The 20,155-nt window shown below is 51.1% G+C and overlaps 8 protein-coding genes across 8 annotated transcripts; 4 read left to right on the forward strand and 4 right to left on the reverse strand.

Annotated features, from left to right (window-relative positions):
* Positions 1–432: 432 nt before the first annotated feature.
* PtrM4_075080 (uncharacterized protein) lies at positions 433–5,562 on the forward strand (the record flags this gene model as incomplete). Its single annotated transcript, XM_001940479.2, has 1 exon — positions 433–5,562. The coding sequence occupies one exon, from the start codon at positions 433–435 to the stop codon at positions 5,560–5,562; it is 5,130 nt and encodes a 1,709-aa protein (XP_001940514.2).
* Positions 5,563–6,063: 501 nt separating this feature from the next.
* On the reverse strand, positions 6,064–6,498 carry PtrM4_075090 (ester cyclase; the record flags this gene model as incomplete). Its single annotated transcript, XM_001940480.1, has 1 exon — positions 6,064–6,498. The coding sequence occupies one exon, from the start codon at positions 6,496–6,498 to the stop codon at positions 6,064–6,066; it is 435 nt and encodes a 144-aa protein (XP_001940515.1).
* Positions 6,499–8,059: 1,561 nt separating this feature from the next.
* PtrM4_075100 (uncharacterized protein) lies at positions 8,060–8,642 on the forward strand (the record flags this gene model as incomplete). Its single annotated transcript, XM_001940481.2, has 2 exons — positions 8,060–8,321; positions 8,374–8,642. The coding sequence occupies 2 exons, from the start codon at positions 8,060–8,062 to the stop codon at positions 8,640–8,642; spliced, it is 531 nt and encodes a 176-aa protein (XP_001940516.2).
* Positions 8,643–9,030: 388 nt separating this feature from the next.
* On the reverse strand, positions 9,031–13,074 carry PtrM4_075110 (SFT1, Pre cleavage and polyadenylation specificity factor; the record flags this gene model as incomplete). The annotated part of the gene is made up of 3 exons (XM_001940482.1): positions 9,031–10,441; positions 10,606–12,712; positions 12,849–13,074. 3 exons carry the CDS (start codon positions 13,072–13,074, stop codon positions 9,031–9,033), a joined length of 3,744 nt encoding a protein of 1,247 aa, XP_001940517.1.
* A 470-nt stretch (positions 13,075–13,544) lies between these two features.
* Positions 13,545–13,736, forward strand: PtrM4_075120 (uncharacterized protein; the record flags this gene model as incomplete). The annotated part of the gene is made up of 1 exon (XM_001940483.2): positions 13,545–13,736. One exon carries the CDS (start codon positions 13,545–13,547, stop codon positions 13,734–13,736), a length of 192 nt encoding a protein of 63 aa, XP_001940518.2.
* A 1,992-nt stretch (positions 13,737–15,728) lies between these two features.
* Positions 15,729–15,968, forward strand: PtrM4_075130 (uncharacterized protein; the record flags this gene model as incomplete). Its single annotated transcript, XM_066106171.1, has 1 exon — positions 15,729–15,968. One exon carries the CDS (start codon positions 15,729–15,731, stop codon positions 15,966–15,968), a length of 240 nt encoding a protein of 79 aa, XP_065963109.1.
* A 345-nt stretch (positions 15,969–16,313) lies between these two features.
* PtrM4_075140 (uncharacterized protein) lies at positions 16,314–18,053 on the reverse strand (the record flags this gene model as incomplete). The annotated part of the gene is made up of 1 exon (XM_001940484.1): positions 16,314–18,053. One exon carries the CDS (start codon positions 18,051–18,053, stop codon positions 16,314–16,316), a length of 1,740 nt encoding a protein of 579 aa, XP_001940519.1.
* A 530-nt stretch (positions 18,054–18,583) lies between these two features.
* PtrM4_075150 (uncharacterized protein) lies at positions 18,584–19,411 on the reverse strand (the record flags this gene model as incomplete). The annotated part of the gene is made up of 1 exon (XM_066106172.1): positions 18,584–19,411. The coding sequence occupies one exon, from the start codon at positions 19,409–19,411 to the stop codon at positions 18,584–18,586; it is 828 nt and encodes a 275-aa protein (XP_065963110.1).
* Between the last annotated feature and the right edge of the window lie 744 nt (positions 19,412–20,155).

Consider the following 20,155-nt stretch of genomic DNA (forward strand, 5'->3'; position numbering starts at 1 on the left):
ATCAATACCAATACCAGTCACCAGAAGAACCTCGTTGTTGTTATTCACCCGTACGATCGTACAAGGCCTACCAACACTGATCAGTGATTGCATGGCAGTCACAGACAGTTAGGTTAGAAGAGACAGATCCTATAACCCCGCGCGTTCCCTAGATCGCCTATATCAGCGGCGGAGTTATCTGTGCTAAGTTCACTGTTAGCTGTATCAGGCGTCTCATCCGGCTTGAGACCGACCGTTCCAGCCGTATCAGAGCGTTCCCAGACGCAGTCCATACACGCACCGACCCCCACTTGGTCGCGCCATTGACCCGTGTACAACCCACGACTACCGACGAGTCCCTGGCGAACGCAGCCAGCAAGGCACACGTCAACAATCTACGACAACCGACGTATCCCTGGCGAACGCAGCCAGCACGGCACGCGTCAACAACAAATGGCGAGCGAAACAGCAAGCAGTAATGGAGGCTGTACACTCACACGAGAGGAGTTGCTAGGGACCACAAACCTAAAGGCAAGAGAGTGGCGTCACATTGATCCAAAGATCTGGGACGATGAGATCGAAGCCCCAGACGACGAGGTAGACGGAACTGCAGCAACAACGTACATTGCGCGTGCGATCGCAGACTACACAGACCGGCCAACAGCAGACGCAGAGCTCTTTGGTGAGTTCTGTCAGGACTTTGAAGGCTGGACTGAAGCTATGTTTATGCGCGCGCATGCAACGTATACTAAGGAACTAAAGCGGATCCTCCGCTTTAAGGGCGTGTACACTGGCCGTGTTAACATGCCGCCAAGCGAAGCTGTGGCCAAGCTACTGCACAAGGAGGATTGTCCGAAGTGGCCGGACGATCAGTTCCAATCTACTGCCTTCGACGAGCGGTCAGCGGCGTATATGCTGCAACAGCGGAGGCTACTAGGACGACACACTACGGGATCGGTACAACCTACAAACGTAGGGACAGCGAGTCGAGCGCAGAGCCAAACCTCTGCAAGGGCAAGAGACCAAGACGCAGAGGATCAACAAACCGATGTCCAAGACGAGACCCGCACCCGTACCCAGGTCAGCCAACAACTAGCAGATCCGCTTGTAGAGACAATTGAACAGACACCACAGGCAGACGGGCGACACCAGGCGGACCAGCGACAGCAAAGTCATCAACCTCGCTTAACGTACAACAACTTTGACAGATTCCGCGAATACACGCCAGCATACCCACAACGCCCAAAGGGACCGAGCGTCCCTCCAATTATACCTTCAGGGGATACAGACCCATACAAGGCAGTTCCCCCAATCGAGTTTAATAATGGGAAACTAGATCCGAAGACAATCAATGTCTTTACAAAGATGTGGGATCGTGAGAAGAAATACACAGGGAAGCCGTACGACCTCCTAGACGACAAATTGAAGATCTTCTACAGCATCTGCTATCACGCAGACATCCAGCCAGACCAATTCCATGCAGTCTTTCCACGGATCCTGGAAGGCCGTGCGCAAGACTACTACCTCCACTTCGTTGATCAGCGGACAGATACATTCTTGACTGTATACACGAAGCTTAAGAACCACTTCGACACGGACGTCAACCACAGTCACTACTATGCAGACTGGACGACGACATCCTTTGCTAAAGTCCATAGGGAGAATCCTGACAAGACACTCCATGAGGTCCTTGACATTATGCTAGACAAACTCCAGTTATGCCAGAGGGCGCTTGGGCAGCAGTATATGGGAGAATATGCGCTCCGGACCACAGTAATCACAGCATGTCGAGGCGTTAAAGAGTTCGCAATGGCGCTCTACAGGCCGTCTCTAGAATGCGAGGTCCTATTTGGAGATCTACGATCTTCGATTGAAAACTCACTCGCTATGACTACCTCTGTCAACTTCACAGAGGTAGACCAAGGTAACCAGTACTACTTAGACCGCCGGTACAACAGCAATGGAAGAAACCGAGGTGGGTCCCGAGGCGGAACTAGAGGCGCATTTCAAAAAGGCGAACAAAGCTTTGACAGTAGCCGTGGATTCAAGCCACGCTGGAAGAAGAAGTGCTTTGTCTGCCAGAAGGAAGGATGCTGGTCCACAAACCACACAGACGAAGAGCGCAAGACTGCCCGTGCGCAGTTCTTCTCTATGCTGTATTTTACAGGTGCGCCACCACCCAAGGACTTCTCAGTACACCTTGCAGAGTACGAAGGAATTGAGCACACCAGCCAGTATAACCAGAGAGGCTGGAAAGAGGAGGAAGACTGCGAGGATGACGACAATGACGACGGCACTGGCGAACAACAATACTTTGAGCAGCAGTTCTTCAAGGAGCAATGCCTTGCAGACCAGGCGTTCTTGCATCACATTTCTGGCGACGACATATACGGTCGAGGCGCGCCGTCAGCACCAGCGTCGCAGTTTCTGCTCGAGGACCGCTATACACGATCTCTGTACCAAGGTATCCTCCCGGATACAGGCGCTGCCAACGTATCTACAGTTGGCAAAGAGCAGTATCTTGCACTCACACGAGAAGATCCAACAGTTAAGATAGACACATCTACAGCTGGGAAAGCATCTATCAAATTCGGAAAAGGCGAGGCTACAGCGTCTATTGGAACAGTGCAGGTCTCTACAGAGATTGGGAAGATCAACTTCGAAGTGCTCGAGGCGCCTACACCGTTCTTGCTGTGCCTTGCAGATATGGACCGCTTAAAAGTCTACTTCAATAACACTACAGATGAGCTTGTTCAGGACAAGATACGCATCCCTGTTCTACGCAAATGGGGACACCCATGGTTCCATCTCAACAAGAGAGAGAGAGCAACGGTGTTTCTCACTGAGACAGAGCTGAGACGGCTCCATCGCCGGTTTGGACACCCAGCTGTCACGCGACTAGTTAAACTCTTAAAGGACGCTGGCCATAACGACTTTGAAGAGAGAACCCTAGAGGAGGTCACTAAATTCTGCCACCACTGCCAGCTCCACAGCTCCGCGCCGCGCCGATTCAAATTCACTCTGAAGGATGATCACCACTTCAACTATGAGATCCTAGTGGATGTGATGTATCTCAGCGGCAAGCCAGTATTACATGTGGTTGATTCTTCAACTGCTTTCCAAGGCGCAAAATTCCTCAGCGCTATCTCAGCTAAGGAGACATGGCAGGCACTGCGGATGCTATGGATCGACACGTATCAAGGACCACCAGACATCATCACACATGATGCAGGCACCAACTTTGCAAGCGCAGAGTTCCGTGCTGAGGCAAAGATCATGGGAGTTACATGCAAGCAGGTGCCTACAGAGGCTCACTGGTCGGTGGGCAAGACTGAGAGATACCACGCACCACTTCGCCGAGCATGGGATATACTCCATGACGAGCTCCAAGACGATATGTCTGATGAAGCGATCCTTCAAATGGCCGTGAAAGCTGTCAATGACACCGCTGGACCCGATGGTCTAGTCCCGACTCTACTAGTCTTTGGAGCATACCCACGAATGACTACAGAGTCGCCGCCGGCACCTTCAATGGTTAGGCGCAGCGAGGCTATTCAAAAGGCGACGAAAGCCCTGCGCAAGCTTACTGCAGAGCGCCAAGTTGCAGACGCCTTGAACACCCGCAATGGACCAGCCACTGCAGACATGCTCGCGCTCCCACTCCAGAGTGAAGTCTTAGTATGGAGAGAGAGTGATGGCTGGAATGGCCCGTACAAGATCGCCAGTATAGACGGCCACAACGTTACTGTCGATATGGTCAATGGTCCAACAACATTCAGATCTACTGTCGTCAAGCCATACTACAGACCGGACCATCTTTGGAGCGACCCCGATGCGCCACACGCGCTGAATGAGCCGCATGAGCCGGTAGCAGTACCACCGGCAGTGCAACCACGCAAGAGAGGCCGCCCTCCAGGATCAAAGAACAAGCGGAAGGGGCACGCGTACATCACCAAGAAGGAGCAGGACGATCTTGAGCTAGCTATCAAGCTACGTAACGATGGAGTTATCACAACACCAGGCGCACCCTTTGAAGCATCTGATGACCAAGAGATCAGCGACCTCGTAGGTCGTGGAGTCTTCAAGTTTGAGCAATACGACGAGAGGCTACACAGCAAGATCCGGATCTTCAAGTCACGCCTGGTACGTGAGGTCAAGGGAAAGACAACCAAGCCCTATGAGAAATCCCGCCTGGTTATCCAAGGCTACCAGGACCACGGCAAAGAGGCTATCTTGACGCAATCTCCAACCATCCAGCGATGCAGCCAGCGCCTGATCATGTCGCTGGCGCCCGAGATGGTACAACGCGGAATGAACATAGAGCTCCGTGATATCACGCAGGCGTATCCCCAGGCGCAGACAACCCTGAAGAGGACGATACTCGCACATCTTCCTACTGAGCTGGTACCACGATATCCGAGGGGCACGCTACTCCATGTGATCAAGCCACTGTATGGAATCGCAGAGGCAGGAGTCCACTGGTGGACAACCTATCATGGGCACCATTGCAAGGAACTGGACATGGCAACATCTACGTACGACCCATGCCTGTTAATCACAAACAGCGACACCAGCATCTTCGGCATCGTTGGCATGCAAACAGATGACACTCTCATGCTTGGGACACCCGCGTTCTCGTTACTTGAAGAGAAAAAGATCCAGAAGGCAGAGTTTAGATCGAAACCAAAGTCTGTCCTTACACCAGAAATTCAATTGGATTTTAATGGATGTACACTCACGATCGACGCTAGCAAACCAATTCTGAACCTTAGGCAGAAAGGACAAGGAGGAAAGATCAAACTTGTGGACGTTAGGGCACCCGACCGCGCGCAACAGTACACAGAGCAGCGCGCCCGCGGAGCGTACATCGCATCAACATGCCAACCAGAGGCGTCATTCGATCTGTCCGTCGCCGCTCAGGCGCAGCAACCATCAGATGAGGACATCAAGGCACTCAACAAGCGCCTGAAGTGGCAGATAGAGAACCTCGATCGTGGCCTCCGTTACATCACTGTCAATCTCACGGAGGCTAAGTTGATGGTCTTCGTAGACGGCTCCTTTGCCAACAACAAGGACCTCAGCTCACAGCTCGGCTTTGTCCTCATGCTCGTCAACGAGTCTATTGACGCTAACACCTTCACAATCCAAGGCAACATAATCCACTACAGCTCTACAAAATGTAAGCGCGTCACAAGGAGCGTACTAGCCTCTGAGATTTATGGCATGGTCAACGGCTTTGATATAGGCATCGCTATTGCCACTACCTTAAGAATAGTCACAGAACGACTTAGAATACCTGAGGTTCCCTTGGTTGTCTGTACAGACTCGTACTCCTTGTACGAGTGCCTCGTTAAGCTTGGAACAACGAAGGAGAAGCGTCTTATGATCGACATCATGGCGCTGCGTCAATCATATGAGCGTCGCGAGATCACTGAGATCCGCTGGATCAATGGTGACGATAATCCTGCTGACGCCTTCACGAAGGCATCGCCAAACCGCGCTCTTGAACGCTTTATTGACGGCAACAAGCTGACAGTCCGAGTAGATGGATGGGTGCAGAGGCCGACAAGCTTTGATGTTTGATGCTACACACACTGTCACTACCGATACAAGCAGAGTTACTAGCTATCCAGAAAGAAAAGACTTCCAATGTCGAATCGTGAGTATCGGTAGAGACGTCGGCTGCTTGACACTTCGGCCCGACTTCGGCCCACCTTGCGCAGAGCTTAGGTGTACCTTCGTAGCAGCTATGTTCGTAGAAGATCAATACCAATACCAGTCACCAGAAGAACCTCGTTGTTGTTATTCACCCGTACGATCGTACAAGGCCTACCAACACTAGGTCTTTTAGACGGCCTATCTGATACTAGCATATAATAACGCAGCAAAAGAGACTGTAGCCATCCCGGAAGAGTTTCTTTGGCGCAAGAGTGGTCGATGAGAACAATGACTGTAATACAGATGTACAATAACAGCAATAAATTCAAGAGTTTAGTATTATCCAGTATCCAAAGCTCATCCTCACACACAACAGTCATTGCTATCACCAAACATCCCACAAATCCCTATATCCACACACCCCACCTACCCAGCCACCGGCGGCGGCCCACCACCCATCGCCCCAATCTGCACCAACACCCCAAAAAGATCCGGCAATCCCCTCTCCTCCACAACCTTCCCCTCCTCAAACCGATAAATGTTAACCGCTGACATACAAATGGCTTTCCCTGTCGGCGGCACCCCCATAAAACTACCATCATGCGTACCCTTTGTTTCAAACCTCGCAACCACTTTGTCGCCTTCGCAAATGGTTTCTTGTAACGTCCATTGAATGTCGGGGAAGGCGGCGCGCATCATGCCCAGGATTTGGAGGTAGCCGTCAAGACCTTTGAGGGGTGAGGTACCGAAGGGGACGTGGAAGATTGCGGATTCGGAAATGACTTCTGCGCCGAGAGTTGGGTCGGCTGTGTTTATGAAGGCGATGAAGCGGGCGAGGTCTTGGAGGATGGGGGATGACATTGTGGGGTTGGGATTGGTGTGGTGGGCTAATATAACCGGTTTTTGGTAAGTCTGTTGGGGAATGTGTCTATTCTGGGGTGGTTCGATGGGTAGCTAGAGTAGATTCCACGAGTTTACAGTACGAGTGCTGTGGTGGTGAAAAGTGCGTGGTTGTACAAGTCGATACCTATGTGGTCAGGGCATAGCGGCATTTTAACTCGCATACAGATTGAAAAACAGTGGAGTATCTCGACTACAACTAATGCTTGGAAATCTCTAGAAAAGCTTAGGTAAATCTATCGTAAGGTGTTAGGTGCATTACCCGATGCCAGGTACACTATCCGGTACCTGTCGACCATGCCGTTTCTAAGCGAGGAACGCGGCTTGCCATGTGCTCTCTAGCCTTTCTTAGTCCATTTCAGTTACGAAATTGCTCGTGTAATTCACTTGTCGGGAAAGGTATGGATTTTATATGATGAGTGTGGAAGGTTTGCCGTGTCTACTCGCTGTACGTCATAGGTAAGTTGAGTACACCCCGAGGTCGGTTCGTGGGGTACCGCATTCTGTCGCATGGATAATATGGGAAACGACTAGGAAAGAAAGTATAGCGAATAACTCCGTTCCGTTCCTGCTTATGCGCTTACTTGCGTAATGTTAGTGCAGGCTGCCGCGTAAAGCGAAAGGCTTATCGCAACCGCATTCGCAAGACTGCGGCTACGGGCGCAGTCTACATACGTATTCGTCAGCGTCGGGACAACCACCATCAACATCTCGATCTGCTTTATCACTACCCTATTCGTAACCAGTCTTCCGGAGCTTATTCCCCTAGTCTACAAAATCACCACGCGTAGTTGAAAAGCAGCACACGCCGCCAACATTGGCTTACATCCCCCACGTGACCCCAGTACCACTCCCGAAAGACCGCAATCCTATATATACCTTTCTGCAACCACTTGGGAACGCAGATCTGGGGCCGTCCGTGGCTTGAGATTATCTAGCCTCACCGAAAACGTCACTTCGTCCTACCACCTCCTATGTAGGTACTCTATCCCTCGACACGAAAACAAGGCTCCGTCGTGGCGTTCAGCCGCTCATTGCTCCAGCCCGAAATTTCAACAAGGATACAGAGTAGACACCCAATGGCATAGACTCTACTTCAAAGAACATGTAAAATGCCATTGCGCCGCGATCAATTATCTACCCGTGTTCCTGGCGTTGAGGCTGAGCCTCGGTGTCCGACTGTCACACTGGTGGCGTCGTCGGGGCCAAAATGTTTTCGCTGCCTTTGGATAGGCGATGAACGATAAGGAGAAGGCGTCGGGAAAAACTTCGCCGTGTTCGATTGTTGGGGAGCTGAGTGCGTGGGAGGCGCGGAAACATGTGATACTGCTTGCGTACCTTTGTAGGTGTTGCGCAGTAAGACGCCCCCGTGGCTGTACTACATGGGTGAGCAGGAAGACATATATGAACCGCCCCTGAGTCGGCAAAAGCTAGGAGTTGTAGAGCATTCTTAGTAAATTCTTATCTAAGGGGAACTACTGTTTTTTTTGTTACGTCAATCGTTCAATCGATCTTTACAGCTATGATGTTTTCTCATCTCCCCCTCGTCGTCTTCCTCATCGGCCTCATTTCCGTATCCGCCCTAGTCGTACCAGCACCAGGCCCAGTTGATCAGTATTCTGAATACCCAACTCCAACTTCCAAGCCTTGGGTCCCCGGAACCTTCCCTGGTCTACCCACCGGATTCATGCCACCCCCAATCTACCATTCCACAGGAACAGTCCCACACTCAAGCGTTCATACCCATGTACACACGCACAAATCTTTCGACACTGGTATCCCTCGTACGCTACCACCCGTTCCCCATCTCTTACATTTCAACTAACTTCCCCTCAGACACTCCCCTCCCCTACCCGACAACCTACCCAGCAAACTCCCACCCAACCTTTCCAACAGGCTTCCCAATATTCCCCCCTTACCCCTACAAACACGTCTCCAAATCTACGTTCAGTACGGTAAAATCCACTGGATGGCGCCACTCGCACGTGCCTATGCCAACGGGTTGTGCGGACGAGTCTACGCGTAGTACTGGTGGTTGGAAGGACAGCACTGCTGCTCGGCCGACTGGGACTGCGGCTGTGGGTTATGGCAGTGGTGGCTGGTAAGGGTTTGGAGCCATTTATTGGTTCTTGTCTGTAGGGTGGTGCGGGGTGCTGAGTTGTGGGACGTATCAGAGTTAAGGGAGCTGCGGAGGGAGACAAAACGAAAATTAGGGTGATGGGATAGCCAAAACTTGATCAGTGATCCCTTCAATATAATCCCACCCGAAACCACAGGCTAAGCTTTTCACGATTGATATGCAAAATTGAGACGATGTTTCTTGGGTATCACTGGGTCAATTGCGACCTACATTCGTATCTACAAATACATTACTCGCCGATTGATCATCAGAGCGCTACATGCGCGGAACGAAGCACCGGCTGCTTTTCCATATCCAGAGTTCCAAACGCCATGTTGCTGAAATACGACAAGTTCCGAAGTATTGGTGCCTGACTAGAAAGCGAAAAGACTTCTCATGCCCCAGATCTGCTCGTCAATGCTGCTGGGGGTCCACTCGGAACCTGTCATCTGACCAGCAATGCTTTCCCTCTTATCACTCGATAGCACCAAGTAGCGTTCGATGAGGTCACCATCAATGACGCTCTTGACAGGGGCGTAGTAGCTGCGGTAAGTGAGATGATCGCGACCAGAGAGTGGCTTGTCTTCTGACCGGAGGGTGAGTTCTAGCTGCTGGAAAAGCTTATGGGTTCGGCGAGAGGTGAAGGGAATGAGTGCTCCCAATGTACCCTGTAAGCCAGCCCAGAAGATGACCTTGTCTCCACCCGATATGAGGTTGGCCTTCTGTATGGAAACAGGGATATCGTTGGTGAAGTAGTGTGCAATCAGATCGAGTCGGTTTGGAGTTCCGCCTAGGTAGCTCTTGTCTACGAGAAGATCTGAACCATCTGGCGATTCATCTGAGGATTCAGAAATCTCTTTGGGACAGCGCACTAGCCAAATGTTACCAAACTTGTCACCGCCGATGGTGGTGTCGTAGTCCAGCATCTCAGACGCGCTTGTATGCCGAGCGACACTATCGTCGACAAAGGGAATGAGACGGTTTGGGTGAACCTGGTCCTTGTGCACAAAATACGTGACAGATTGCGCCTGATCAGAAACAACAAGTCGACTGCCCTGGGTTTTGATATCGACAATGCGCGTGGGAACAGAGTTTGGTGCTTGAGCCTTTCGAAGCAATGACTTCATACCGCAGTCATAGAGACACAGATGCCGACCCACACCAGCAATAAGCTTACCCTTGAAGGCAAGAAGCGCTAGTGGTGGTTCGCTGACTGCTGTCTCATTGAAGAGCTCAATCTCGCGTCCATCTGGGCTGATCTTGTACACCTGTATCGATGCACTAGAGAACTTGAAAGGTTGAAAGCTCAGGTCCTTGGCAAGTCCGACTGCCAGGAATGCCTCATTACCACGGCTCTCAAAGAAGACCAGCGCAGCACTGACGAGTGACTGGTTGCCATTGATCTCCACTGTGTGAACGACAGCCTTCTCGGTCACAGGGTCGACTACCTGGATACAAGATGCCCAACTGCCTTCAGCCCTAGGGTAGCCAAAGTCGATCGCAGGAAATTCCTCGCTTTCGGTGCTTCCGTCGGCCGCGTCGCCGTTGGTCTCAACAAGTTCCATACCGCCGTTGGTATCATTCTCTTGCTCAACGTTGCTGTCCTCCTTTGTGTTGCCTTGCGCAATCAGCTGCTGGCGTCTGTCTGCACTAATAGTGTTGTTGTCGCTCTGGATGACGTAGAAGACACCCTGTTCGTGGTAGCCTACCATCTTCCTTGGCGTGTACTTGAGCGATATGTTTTCATAAGTCGTATTGTCCGTGAGGTCATTGAAGGTGAAGATTCTTTGCTAGTCAGTGTCTGATTCTCAAAGTCTTTTGTGATAAATGCAAGTAGGTAGCTGCTTTCAGTAGGAACAATTGGAAAATTTTGTTGCCCTCATATGGTTTCGGGGTACAAGTCTTCATCATTACAGCAAGGAAAAGAGATAAGAAGAAGGGATGCTTACCGTAACTCATTAGTGCTCACACAAATGATCCCCTTGAATTGGGAACCATCAAAGTTCCACGCAGACTTGAAGGGAATGTAGTTCAGCGGTGTCAGCTGTAGGACTCCTGTGCGAGGGTGGGTGTAGCCTAGCCATGGCCTGGAAGTCATTGCTAGGATACCAGGCGAGCCTGCAACGTCGTTCACCTTTGCAAACTTGATAGGCTCGGGTCCTAGGAAACGTCTTCGAGTGTCGCCAATATCACCGGTCATCTCGTCTAGTACTGAGCGAATGTACACACCACTTCGCAGACCGATGTGAAGGAATTGGCTTTCGCCGCGCGGCGACCTATCCTTCATGAAATTGATGGTGAGGTCGCTGGGCGGTGATGTAAGAGCCTGAACAGAGATACTCCGGAGAATGTTACCGTCCATATCAGGACTGAGATTGAATATCCTGACAGTCTGGTCACTGCATCCGACTGCCAAGAAGAAAGCTCGTACACTGCCTTCAGGAACATCGGGCATTGCCAGACAGTTGATTGTGCTATCCAGAGAAATTTCTTCCTCGGCCATGGCAAGCGAACCATCGGAGTCACATTCAAAATACAGAATTTGACCAGAACTGAGAGCAATTGCGACTTGACGGTTATTCGTAGCACAGGCAACGATGGTTCGGTGCGCTGGAGGGTGCCAGTCCATGAGATTGGCATGCGTTGCGTCAGCATCATCGTTAGGAAATTGAATTCCCTGAATGTGACGAATGCCCTTGGGATGGATCTGGATGATACAATCTTCGCCGAATTGTTGCACACCAAGCGTGTTCGTGTCTGGGAGAAAGCCGGTATTAGAGGCTTCCTCCACATCATCGCCAATCTTCAACACGAGTGTTCGACTATGAAGACAGAGCACAATTAAGGTGTCTGCCTCGTCCCCACTCGTAAGCTTCGTAGTCCACACATCGGAAGCATTCTGTGGCAGAGGCGACTCGATGAGATCCAGAACTTCCAGAGCATTTCTGGTGGTACGGAAGGAGCTCCGACCGCTGGTGCCGTTGATGGTGTACACCTGTGGCGCGTCCTCTAATGCGGGGTTGGCAACTTCCATACCCATGATTGGGTTGAGACTGGGCATCGACTCGACTGGTGTGAAATTGACCAAGGCTCGAGGCTTGAAGAATGGAGGCGCAAAAGAGGTATCCGGGTCCACGGGGAACTGGTCACTCTCAAAGACCGGATCGTCCGTCTCGTCACCCAGAGATTCAAGCTCGTACAAGATGCGGTCCCCCGACTCGCAGGCGGCATAGACGAAACCTGCTCTGAGAATGCAGATACTTGTGACAATAGGTATGGTATCAAAGTACTTGATCTTGATCTTCTCAACTGTACCACTAGGGGCATCGACGGTAAGCTTGAAGACATCGCCGTCCTCTGTCTGCAAGAGGTAGAAGAAGTCACCACCCTTGAGAGAGTATAGGGTACCAGCGATGATCATACGCTTTCGATTTGGGTCCTCGGTGGCTCCCTCACGTCGTGGAATCGCCAATCGGTGGACATTGGACTTGTTGTTGAAGATGCGACGGTATGTTATGCTGTCTTCTCCACAACACAATACACCACTCGGTGCGTTGGGGCCTCCTGGAACGCGGAAGAGGGTATTGGCTGTGCGATCAACTGGCTCTGACCATTTCCGTACAATGTGATTGAGACCAAGGTCCAGCTCGTAGTATACCAGCTCCTTCTTGATCTCGTCGTACGCCTCGCCAGTGGGGTCGGTTTCCGAACTCGAGTAATCGACTTCCAGTGTAGCAAACATTGGGTTGTCATAGCCAACATCAAGTCCGATGAGACAGTAAACGAGTGTCTGGGGCTTGTGTGCTTCAAGCGGTGAGGAGATGGCAATGTCCGTCTGGCCACTTCGAGTAAGGATGTAGACGAGCTTGTTCTTCTCCGTCGAAGCAATCATGATAGCGCGCCCTTTCGGGTCAGCTGCCAGATACTCGCCCGGGACGACACGACGTATTCCAGACTTGCCGAACGTCTCAAAATGGACCGTCTTGAAGGTTTTCTCATCTGGAAGGTACTCGTACGTGACCAGTCTTCCGGAGTCTGTGGTTATGACAATGTGGTCTACAGAGTCAGCAAAGGTGCTTGGTATGATTAACAGTCCAGTCCACGCAGGCTCAGCCAAGTGCGACCTCGAAGGTGTCGTGTGCTTTGAAAATCACTATACTGCTTGTAGCGGGGAGGGCTGGGATGGACTCACCCTTGGTACCGCCGGCAATCCTGAACTTGGCGATGCCGCGAATAATGCCAAATACATCCTGAGAATAGAGCTCTTGGAAGCCTTTCTGCCTCCGCGAGACCTCTAGTATAGCCAACCGCGACCCACTCGCTGTGAGGATCTGCTGCTTGCCGGTTCCCAGAAAATCACCCGAGATGGCATCCTGAGTCGCCGTGGGCTGTTTCACCGTCAAGGCGTAGAGGGACATGGTTGAGAAGCTCGTCATGACGGGCGACAGTGGGCACTGGCCCAGATGCTATCGTCGCGTCGAATATGCGATTGCGCACAGAGTCCCTGTACTAAATGTAAAGAAACAATCAGCAGAATGTGCTGTTGTAAGACTTGACGCGCGCTGGTTTGCGACACCAGCAAGATGTTGCTAGCATAGCAGTCGAGAATCCTGAAATCTTTATGACCAAAGGTCATAGCTCCTCGGCGAAGCGTCGGTCCGGTTCAGCCAGGGGAGGGGGCGGCCCCACTAAAATTTCACCTCAAGATCTTTGCGACAAAGATCTCGACGAGGGTAATAGACGAGAACACAGCTACCGAGGAAAACCGCCGTTTCCCACAGAGACGCAGAAGAAAAACATAGTAGACGCATTTTGACCTAGTGGTTACTTTCATCGTCTCAAAAATTGCAACCTTTCCGGGACCAGTGTTACTTACCCCAACTCAAAGATGAAGCGCAAAGTGGGCGCTTTGGAGAAGCTTGAGTCGGACCATGCCGCGCTCAGGTTCAAGCTGAAGAGGGACCCCCAATCTTACCGAGATGACTTTGAGCAACAATATCAACAGTATCGCACGCTGCTTGACTTGTTTCTTGCCGACCCAAGCACTACTGATGGAGGACTTGTTGCGCTAAAAGAGTAATATCGGCCTGCGCATCTTGTACATGGAACATGACTGACTTGATACACCTTTAGTCTCATAGAATTTGTATCGCATACCTCGAACCTCTATCCCGATCTTACAGCGCAATTCCCTCAAGATCTCATAAACATATTGCTTCAACACCATGAAGTGCTCGAGTTTGATCTAAGAGACAAGGTTGTTAGCAGCATATGTCTGCTCAAGAACAAGGGCGTCATAGACTCCGTCACGCTCCTCAATACCCTATTTCCCGTCTTGATCACCACGCCTAGCAAGTCTCTGAGGAAACTCTGCTTCGAGAAGATCATCAGCGATGTACGGTCATCCAACTCAAAGACGATCAACCACAAAGTGAACAAGGCACTTCAGACAACCTTGTTTAACTTGCTGGAAGCAGACAGCGCTGCACCGCGGGGATTCTTGGCAGTCAAGATCACACGAGAGCTATGGAAGCGACAGATTTGGACCGACGCGCGCACCGTTGAGGTGATGCGATTAGCAGCGTTGAGCGATAACGAGAAGACCATAGTGGGTGGTGTAAGGTTCTTCCTTGGTGGTGATCAGGAGAGAGAAGCAGCCGCAGAGGAGAGCAGCGACGACGACAATGACATCGACATGGCAAAACTGAGGCATCAGGCGGGCATTAACAAGAAGAGCAAAAAGAAGGCCCGAGATCTGAAGCACGCCGCTGTCAGTCTAAAGAAGAAGGAGAAGAAGAAGCATGCACCGCATCCACTCAATTTCTCAGCCCTTCACCTTTTGCACGATCCTCAAGGTTTCGCCGAGACGCTCTTCTCGAAACATGTCCAGAACTCCAAGAACAAGCTTGCGCTAGAATCCAAGCTTCTGGTTCTCCAGCTTGTAACCCGACTTGTTGGTTTGCATCAGCTTACAGTTCTCCCATTATACTCTTACTTCTTGAAGCATCTTACTCCTCGTGTAAGCACCTTTCATCTTCTCCATTTCTAGTCCCTACTAACGTTATGATAGCAAAACTCAGTTACAAGCTACCTAGCTTGCCTAGCGCAAGCAACGCATACCTATGTGCCCCCAGATGTTCTCGAGCCTTTGGTGCAAAAGATTGCAAACGAGTTTGTTTCCGAAGCATCAGCCTCTGAGGTTGCAGCAGCAGGATTGAACGCCATCCGTGAGATTTGCGCAAGGCAGCCCCTAGCGATGACGGATACCTTGTTGCAAGATTTGGTCATGGTACGTGAGACTCTGCCCTGTCCGAACTGATATACTGACGTTTTGTAGTACCGCAAATCCAAAGACAAGGGCACTATGATGGCTGCCAAGGGTCTGCTATCGCTTTACCGTGAAGTCGGTGCGGATCTTCTCAAGAAGCGCGACCGTGGCAAGGACGCTTCAATGGGAATACGCGCCGGTACTATCAAGGAGAAGCGCTACGGCGAGGAGGCCATTGGCGAAATCGAAGGCATTGAGCTTCTCGAGAAATGGAAGGAGGAGGAACGACGCAAGAAGCTCGAAGCAGCCGGTCTAGATCCCGATGCAGACAACGGCGATGTCGTGCTCGAGGATGACGACGAAGAAGACTGGAAGAAGTGGGACGTAGAAAGCGACGGCGACAGCGACGACTCCGGCGGCTGGATCAACGTGGAAAGCGACGGCGAAGACATTCAAATCAGCGACTCAGAAGATGAGAAAGAAAAGGACAGCCGCCCATCCAAAAAAGCCAAACTCGACACCACCAAAACACCCACACCAGGCCCGGCAGCATCAACAATCTCTGAAAAGGAGGCCGAAGCCAACAAATCAATCTCCAAACTCCTCACGACCACCATCCTCACCCCCGCCGACCTAAAACAACTTCAAGCCCTCCGCGCCTCCTCCACCCTCTCCTCCTCCCTCCCCTCCCACAAACGCGCCCAAATCCTCGCTGCCCGCCACGCCGACGAAGCCATCACCGCCGAAACAATCGAACTCGCCGCCTCCATCGGCAAGAAGAACACCAAAGAAGAGAAGATTGCAATGGCTAAAGCGGACCGCGACACCAACCACCAGTCCACGACTGCCAAGCGCAAGGAGAAGAAGGAGGCTGAGGGAAAGAGTACGACGAATAAGGAGAAGGCGCGCAAGAAGAACTTTTTGATGACGCTGGGTAAGGCGAAGAGTAAGAATAAGAGGAGTTTGGGTGACGTTAAGAAGACGCTGCTTGGGCATGTGGAAAGGAAGAAGAGGGGCGGGAAGAGGGGTAATAAGGGGAATTAGCGGGTTTTGGTACGCGTGGGTTTCTATGGTTTCTTTCGGTTGAATGGGTGAATGTCTTATGGTGTGGTAGGCAAGTAGAAGAGAAAAGACGGTACAAGATACCCGGACCAAAATCTTTTGAGACTTGATAGATGGATACATCACAACAGTATGGCACTTGTTGTGGCCTAAAAAAATCATCTTTTCTTCACGCTAATCGCTACATGATATCGTGCTTCTTTACTTCCATTACTACACTCTCTATGCCTGTTCGCCCCCCTCCCCTCCCTTCCTATGACACAGAAACACCCTCCCTTCTACCTACTCTGCACTGCTATCCCGCTTCTCTCATCCCGCTGTAATTGATCAACGAGAATTTGCTGAGGGAGAAGATGCAGAGGATAAGCCACTCGATATAGAGTCTCCGTCACCGTTTTCCTCTTCCCCTTTGTGTGGAACACACTTCCTCAAACGCAATAACAGCTTCTTGCGTGGTGCACCCTTAGCCACTGAAGAAGGCGTAGTAGCATCCCTGCCCGGGCTCCTCAATGACGAGATCTTGCTCCTTTTCGCAGTACCTTTGCGTTTCGGTGTCGTAGGTGCGGTATTGTTAGGACTCGTCGAGCCAGATCCAGAACGCGAGGTATGCTTTGCGCCTTCCGATTTGGCGAAAACATTATCGGCACGTCGACTGTACTGTGTAGGACGCGCAACCGGCGGTGTGGGCGCAGCGGCGAAAACGTCAGCGACACCATGGCCAGTGCCATCTTGCCACATATCTGCGCCAGCGGAGAAGACGCGGCGTAGCGCTGTGTCTTCCTTGTTCGCGACCCTCGTTTCCAGTGTTGTGGTTTTTCTTTTGCGGTTGTCTGGAGTGAATGCGCTGGCGTCGGTGTTGTTCTTTCTGCGCTTGGGCGAGTGTTGGGACTCTGCTTTTAGCCATTCGGTTATATGCTGGTGTTGTAGTGAGGCTAATATTGAGATATCTTCTCTTAGTCCTCCTTGGTTGGATGAACTTGGATAGGTTTGGAGGAGGGATGTTATGAGTGAGGTGTTTTCGGCGAGATGGTGGATGTTGATACCGCGGTGTACGGTTTGGTGGATTGACCTGTGAGCGCTGATTTGAGGTGTAGATGGGGGTATGATACTGTATTGTAGAAGTGGCTTGCTATGCTGATCATTGATCATCCTCTGCTCACCTTCTTGGTCACTAATTCTGACAGATCCGACATCAGATAACATCCTCTTGTGCTTCGACGCTCCCGAAAACTCTCGAACATATTGCGCTGCCTTATCGCGGAGCATATTCTCGCTCTGGAGAGGAGTCGCAGGATAACAAATCATCGGAGTTGGATACACATAAGGCTGAGTATATGGGGATTGGTACTTTGACTGATCATGCTGTTGCGTAAGGATATGCGCGGGTCGAAGATGCTGTGACTCGGAAGACGCGTTGGGGGTATGATGAGCCCGCGCCGCATTGGGACGGAAGTCTGGAGCTGCCGATATCTTCGCATGCATCATTCGATAGATATCATGATTTTTGTGGCCAGTAAATGTGCTCCCGTGGGCAGGCATCGCCGTTATATCAAGCCTTGCAACGCCATAGTTGTACAAATCTTTGTACCCTTTGCCCATGAACTGATGGGGCTCTGGAATCTTCTTACCGCCATGGCGATGTTTTCGTTTCGGTGCTCGTACTATGGGACGGGGCGGGGATAAGGTCTCTTCGACGATGATGGGATTGTGACAGCTACCACTCATATTCACTAATGGCTTCGGAGCAAGCTTGGGCGGAGAGTATGAGATAGCTTTCTCAGAAAGACCGGGTGGTTCGCTTGGGATTAGGGACTTGCTCGATGGGATCTCTTCCGGAACATTGCCGGTGGAAGGAGATGTCAAGCTGAGGACATGCTCACTAATGTTGCCAGAGGGCTCCTTACCGGGAGTACTGGAAGTCTTCGGCGTCATCGGCATCTCATTCGCCTTACGGTTACTAGGAACGTAAACATGGATAGTATCGCTCGAAGGCCTGGTCAAGTCTGGGGGCTTGGTGGCAGCATGTGTCGACTGTGCAGTTGCAGTACTTCGCCGAGTGGAGACCATCCTTGCTCTGTCTTGGTTCGTCAGTCTCTCACCGCTCACCGGTGATACAAGCCATCTCAAATAATGTCCGCAGTGTAAGCTTACCGGTCCCTGTATGATGCCGCTGGTCGTTTGAGTGACGGTGAGAATCAGATGGTCGTTTCAACACGTCGTCTTTTTGATTTCAGCGGTGAGATGAAACCCGATAATAGTTTCTCGAGGAGCTAGAGAAGAGAGCAGATATGCTGAGTCGTAAACAAGATTGAGATGTTGCCTATGTGTATCTAGAAGGTGCCGTATGTGTGGGAAGGGGCACCCATTCTGCAAAGGGAAGGCGCAACGTACTCGCCGGCCATCAACGCCGAAGAACATCGAAAATCTGCGTAGAAGCTTTCTCTCATCCGCGTAAGGCTTTGGAATGAGATAATGACAATGAATGGGATAAGACATAAGCATTTTCAAGAAAGAGAGAGTGAGAAATATAAAAACCCCTGCAGCGCAGGGCTCCGGCCCTCCTCACCTTTGACAGAGCAGCGACACTGTCTTTCCGATCAGGCTGCACCGAGAAACGCCCTCAATTTCGCAAGCTCTTCCACATCATCAACTTCGTTGACGACGCGATTGATTGCGCCATCGTCCCAAGCGATGCCATGCCAAAGCAGTACGCCCAAATCTCTCATCATCCTCACATCTTGTAGCTGTGCCTTCAAGTCCGGCACGGCTGCGACTAGGCGCGTCCAGAATAAGCCTCGAAGCTGCTCCGCGTCATCGAAATATACCCAGGTAAGTTCAGTGTTTTGAGATGCTGGAACGACATATCCCAGCAGATGTTCAAGCCCGTACAGACAGGTCCCAAATGGCAGGTACTCCGCTTCCGCCCAATCTACTATGCCTGTGATTTCCCAAGTCTGCTCTTCGACAAGGATGTTCGATGGTATAAGATCGCCGTGATTCAACACCACTGGATAGTTAGTCATGCGCTGCACAGCACACAGTGCCTTGTCTGCTCTTTCTCTCAGCCAAGCATCGGGTAGACCAGCGGCAAGCTTCTCCAGTCTATGAACAATGCTTGAGCCAACCTTGCCTGAGCATCGCGAAAGCGTATCCAAGTTCTCGTCCATGGGCGAGTCGGCACGTGTAGTTCGGTCATGTGATGGTGTCTGCACCATCGATGAGGATACCCATGTATGCGCTATGAAGTTTGCAAAGCTGACGACAAGTCGCTGTAGCTTTAACCACGCCTGTTTACTGAGCGTGCATTTGCGCGGCAATAATCTTGTAAGAGACGTGCCGGCAAGTTTTTCCATCTCGTACGCCCACAATCCGCCAGGTAACAGCAGTTCGAGAGATTGCGTCATCGGTGCTAGCGACGCGTACATCTTGCTCGCGGCACACGCGGTGCTCACATCGAGGGTATGCGGCGGGGGCCGGAGTTGAACAATGAGTCCAGCTCTTCCTTTGATACCGTTTCCTCCCAGATTGCGGTGTGCATCGTCGTCTGCGCTATGTTCCGCGCGGTTTGAAGGTGTGATTAATAAGGTGTAACTGCAGTAACCCTGCTCCCCGAACTCTTCTACCTCACACCCTATATATCTTTTCCGTAATACTCGTAAACATGTCTCTCTATCCTCTTCACGTAGATCAAAGCGCTTCCAAAAATCTTGAGACGTCATCGATTGTAAATAAAGATGGTAGTTGAGTCAGAAGTCGACGACGAGATCGAGCCATAGCACATGCCACATGCCGCGCAAGCCATCCCGTCTCTCATCACTTGGACGGGCTGTCGTAATCCTAAGTGCTGCTCAGAGTTAGGGTCGGATCATTTGGTGTGTCGCACTCTGTTGTGGTTCGCTGTAGTCTCGCACGTGCGTGTTGGAGTGGGAGGGAAGAGTGATAAAGCGGGGATATTTGCACTAGTATTGGTATTAGCCTATCTCCTCTCTAGCCATTCGACACACTCCAAAATCAGTAATACATAATTAAGCCTTTGTAAGTCTTGGAATGTTATTGAAAATGCCGAATAATTGTAAGCAGTAGCCATCTGAAACCTATCAATAAGCTTGGTGGACCAATAAACAAGTCATTGTAAGGCTAGTACGGTAGAGTAGTGAGCTTTAATTTCT

This window comes from Pyrenophora tritici-repentis, chromosome 3 (assembly GCF_003171515.1).
Source record: "Pyrenophora tritici-repentis strain M4 chromosome 3, whole genome shotgun sequence".
Lineage (NCBI taxonomy): Eukaryota > Fungi > Ascomycota > Dothideomycetes > Pleosporales > Pleosporaceae > Pyrenophora > Pyrenophora tritici-repentis.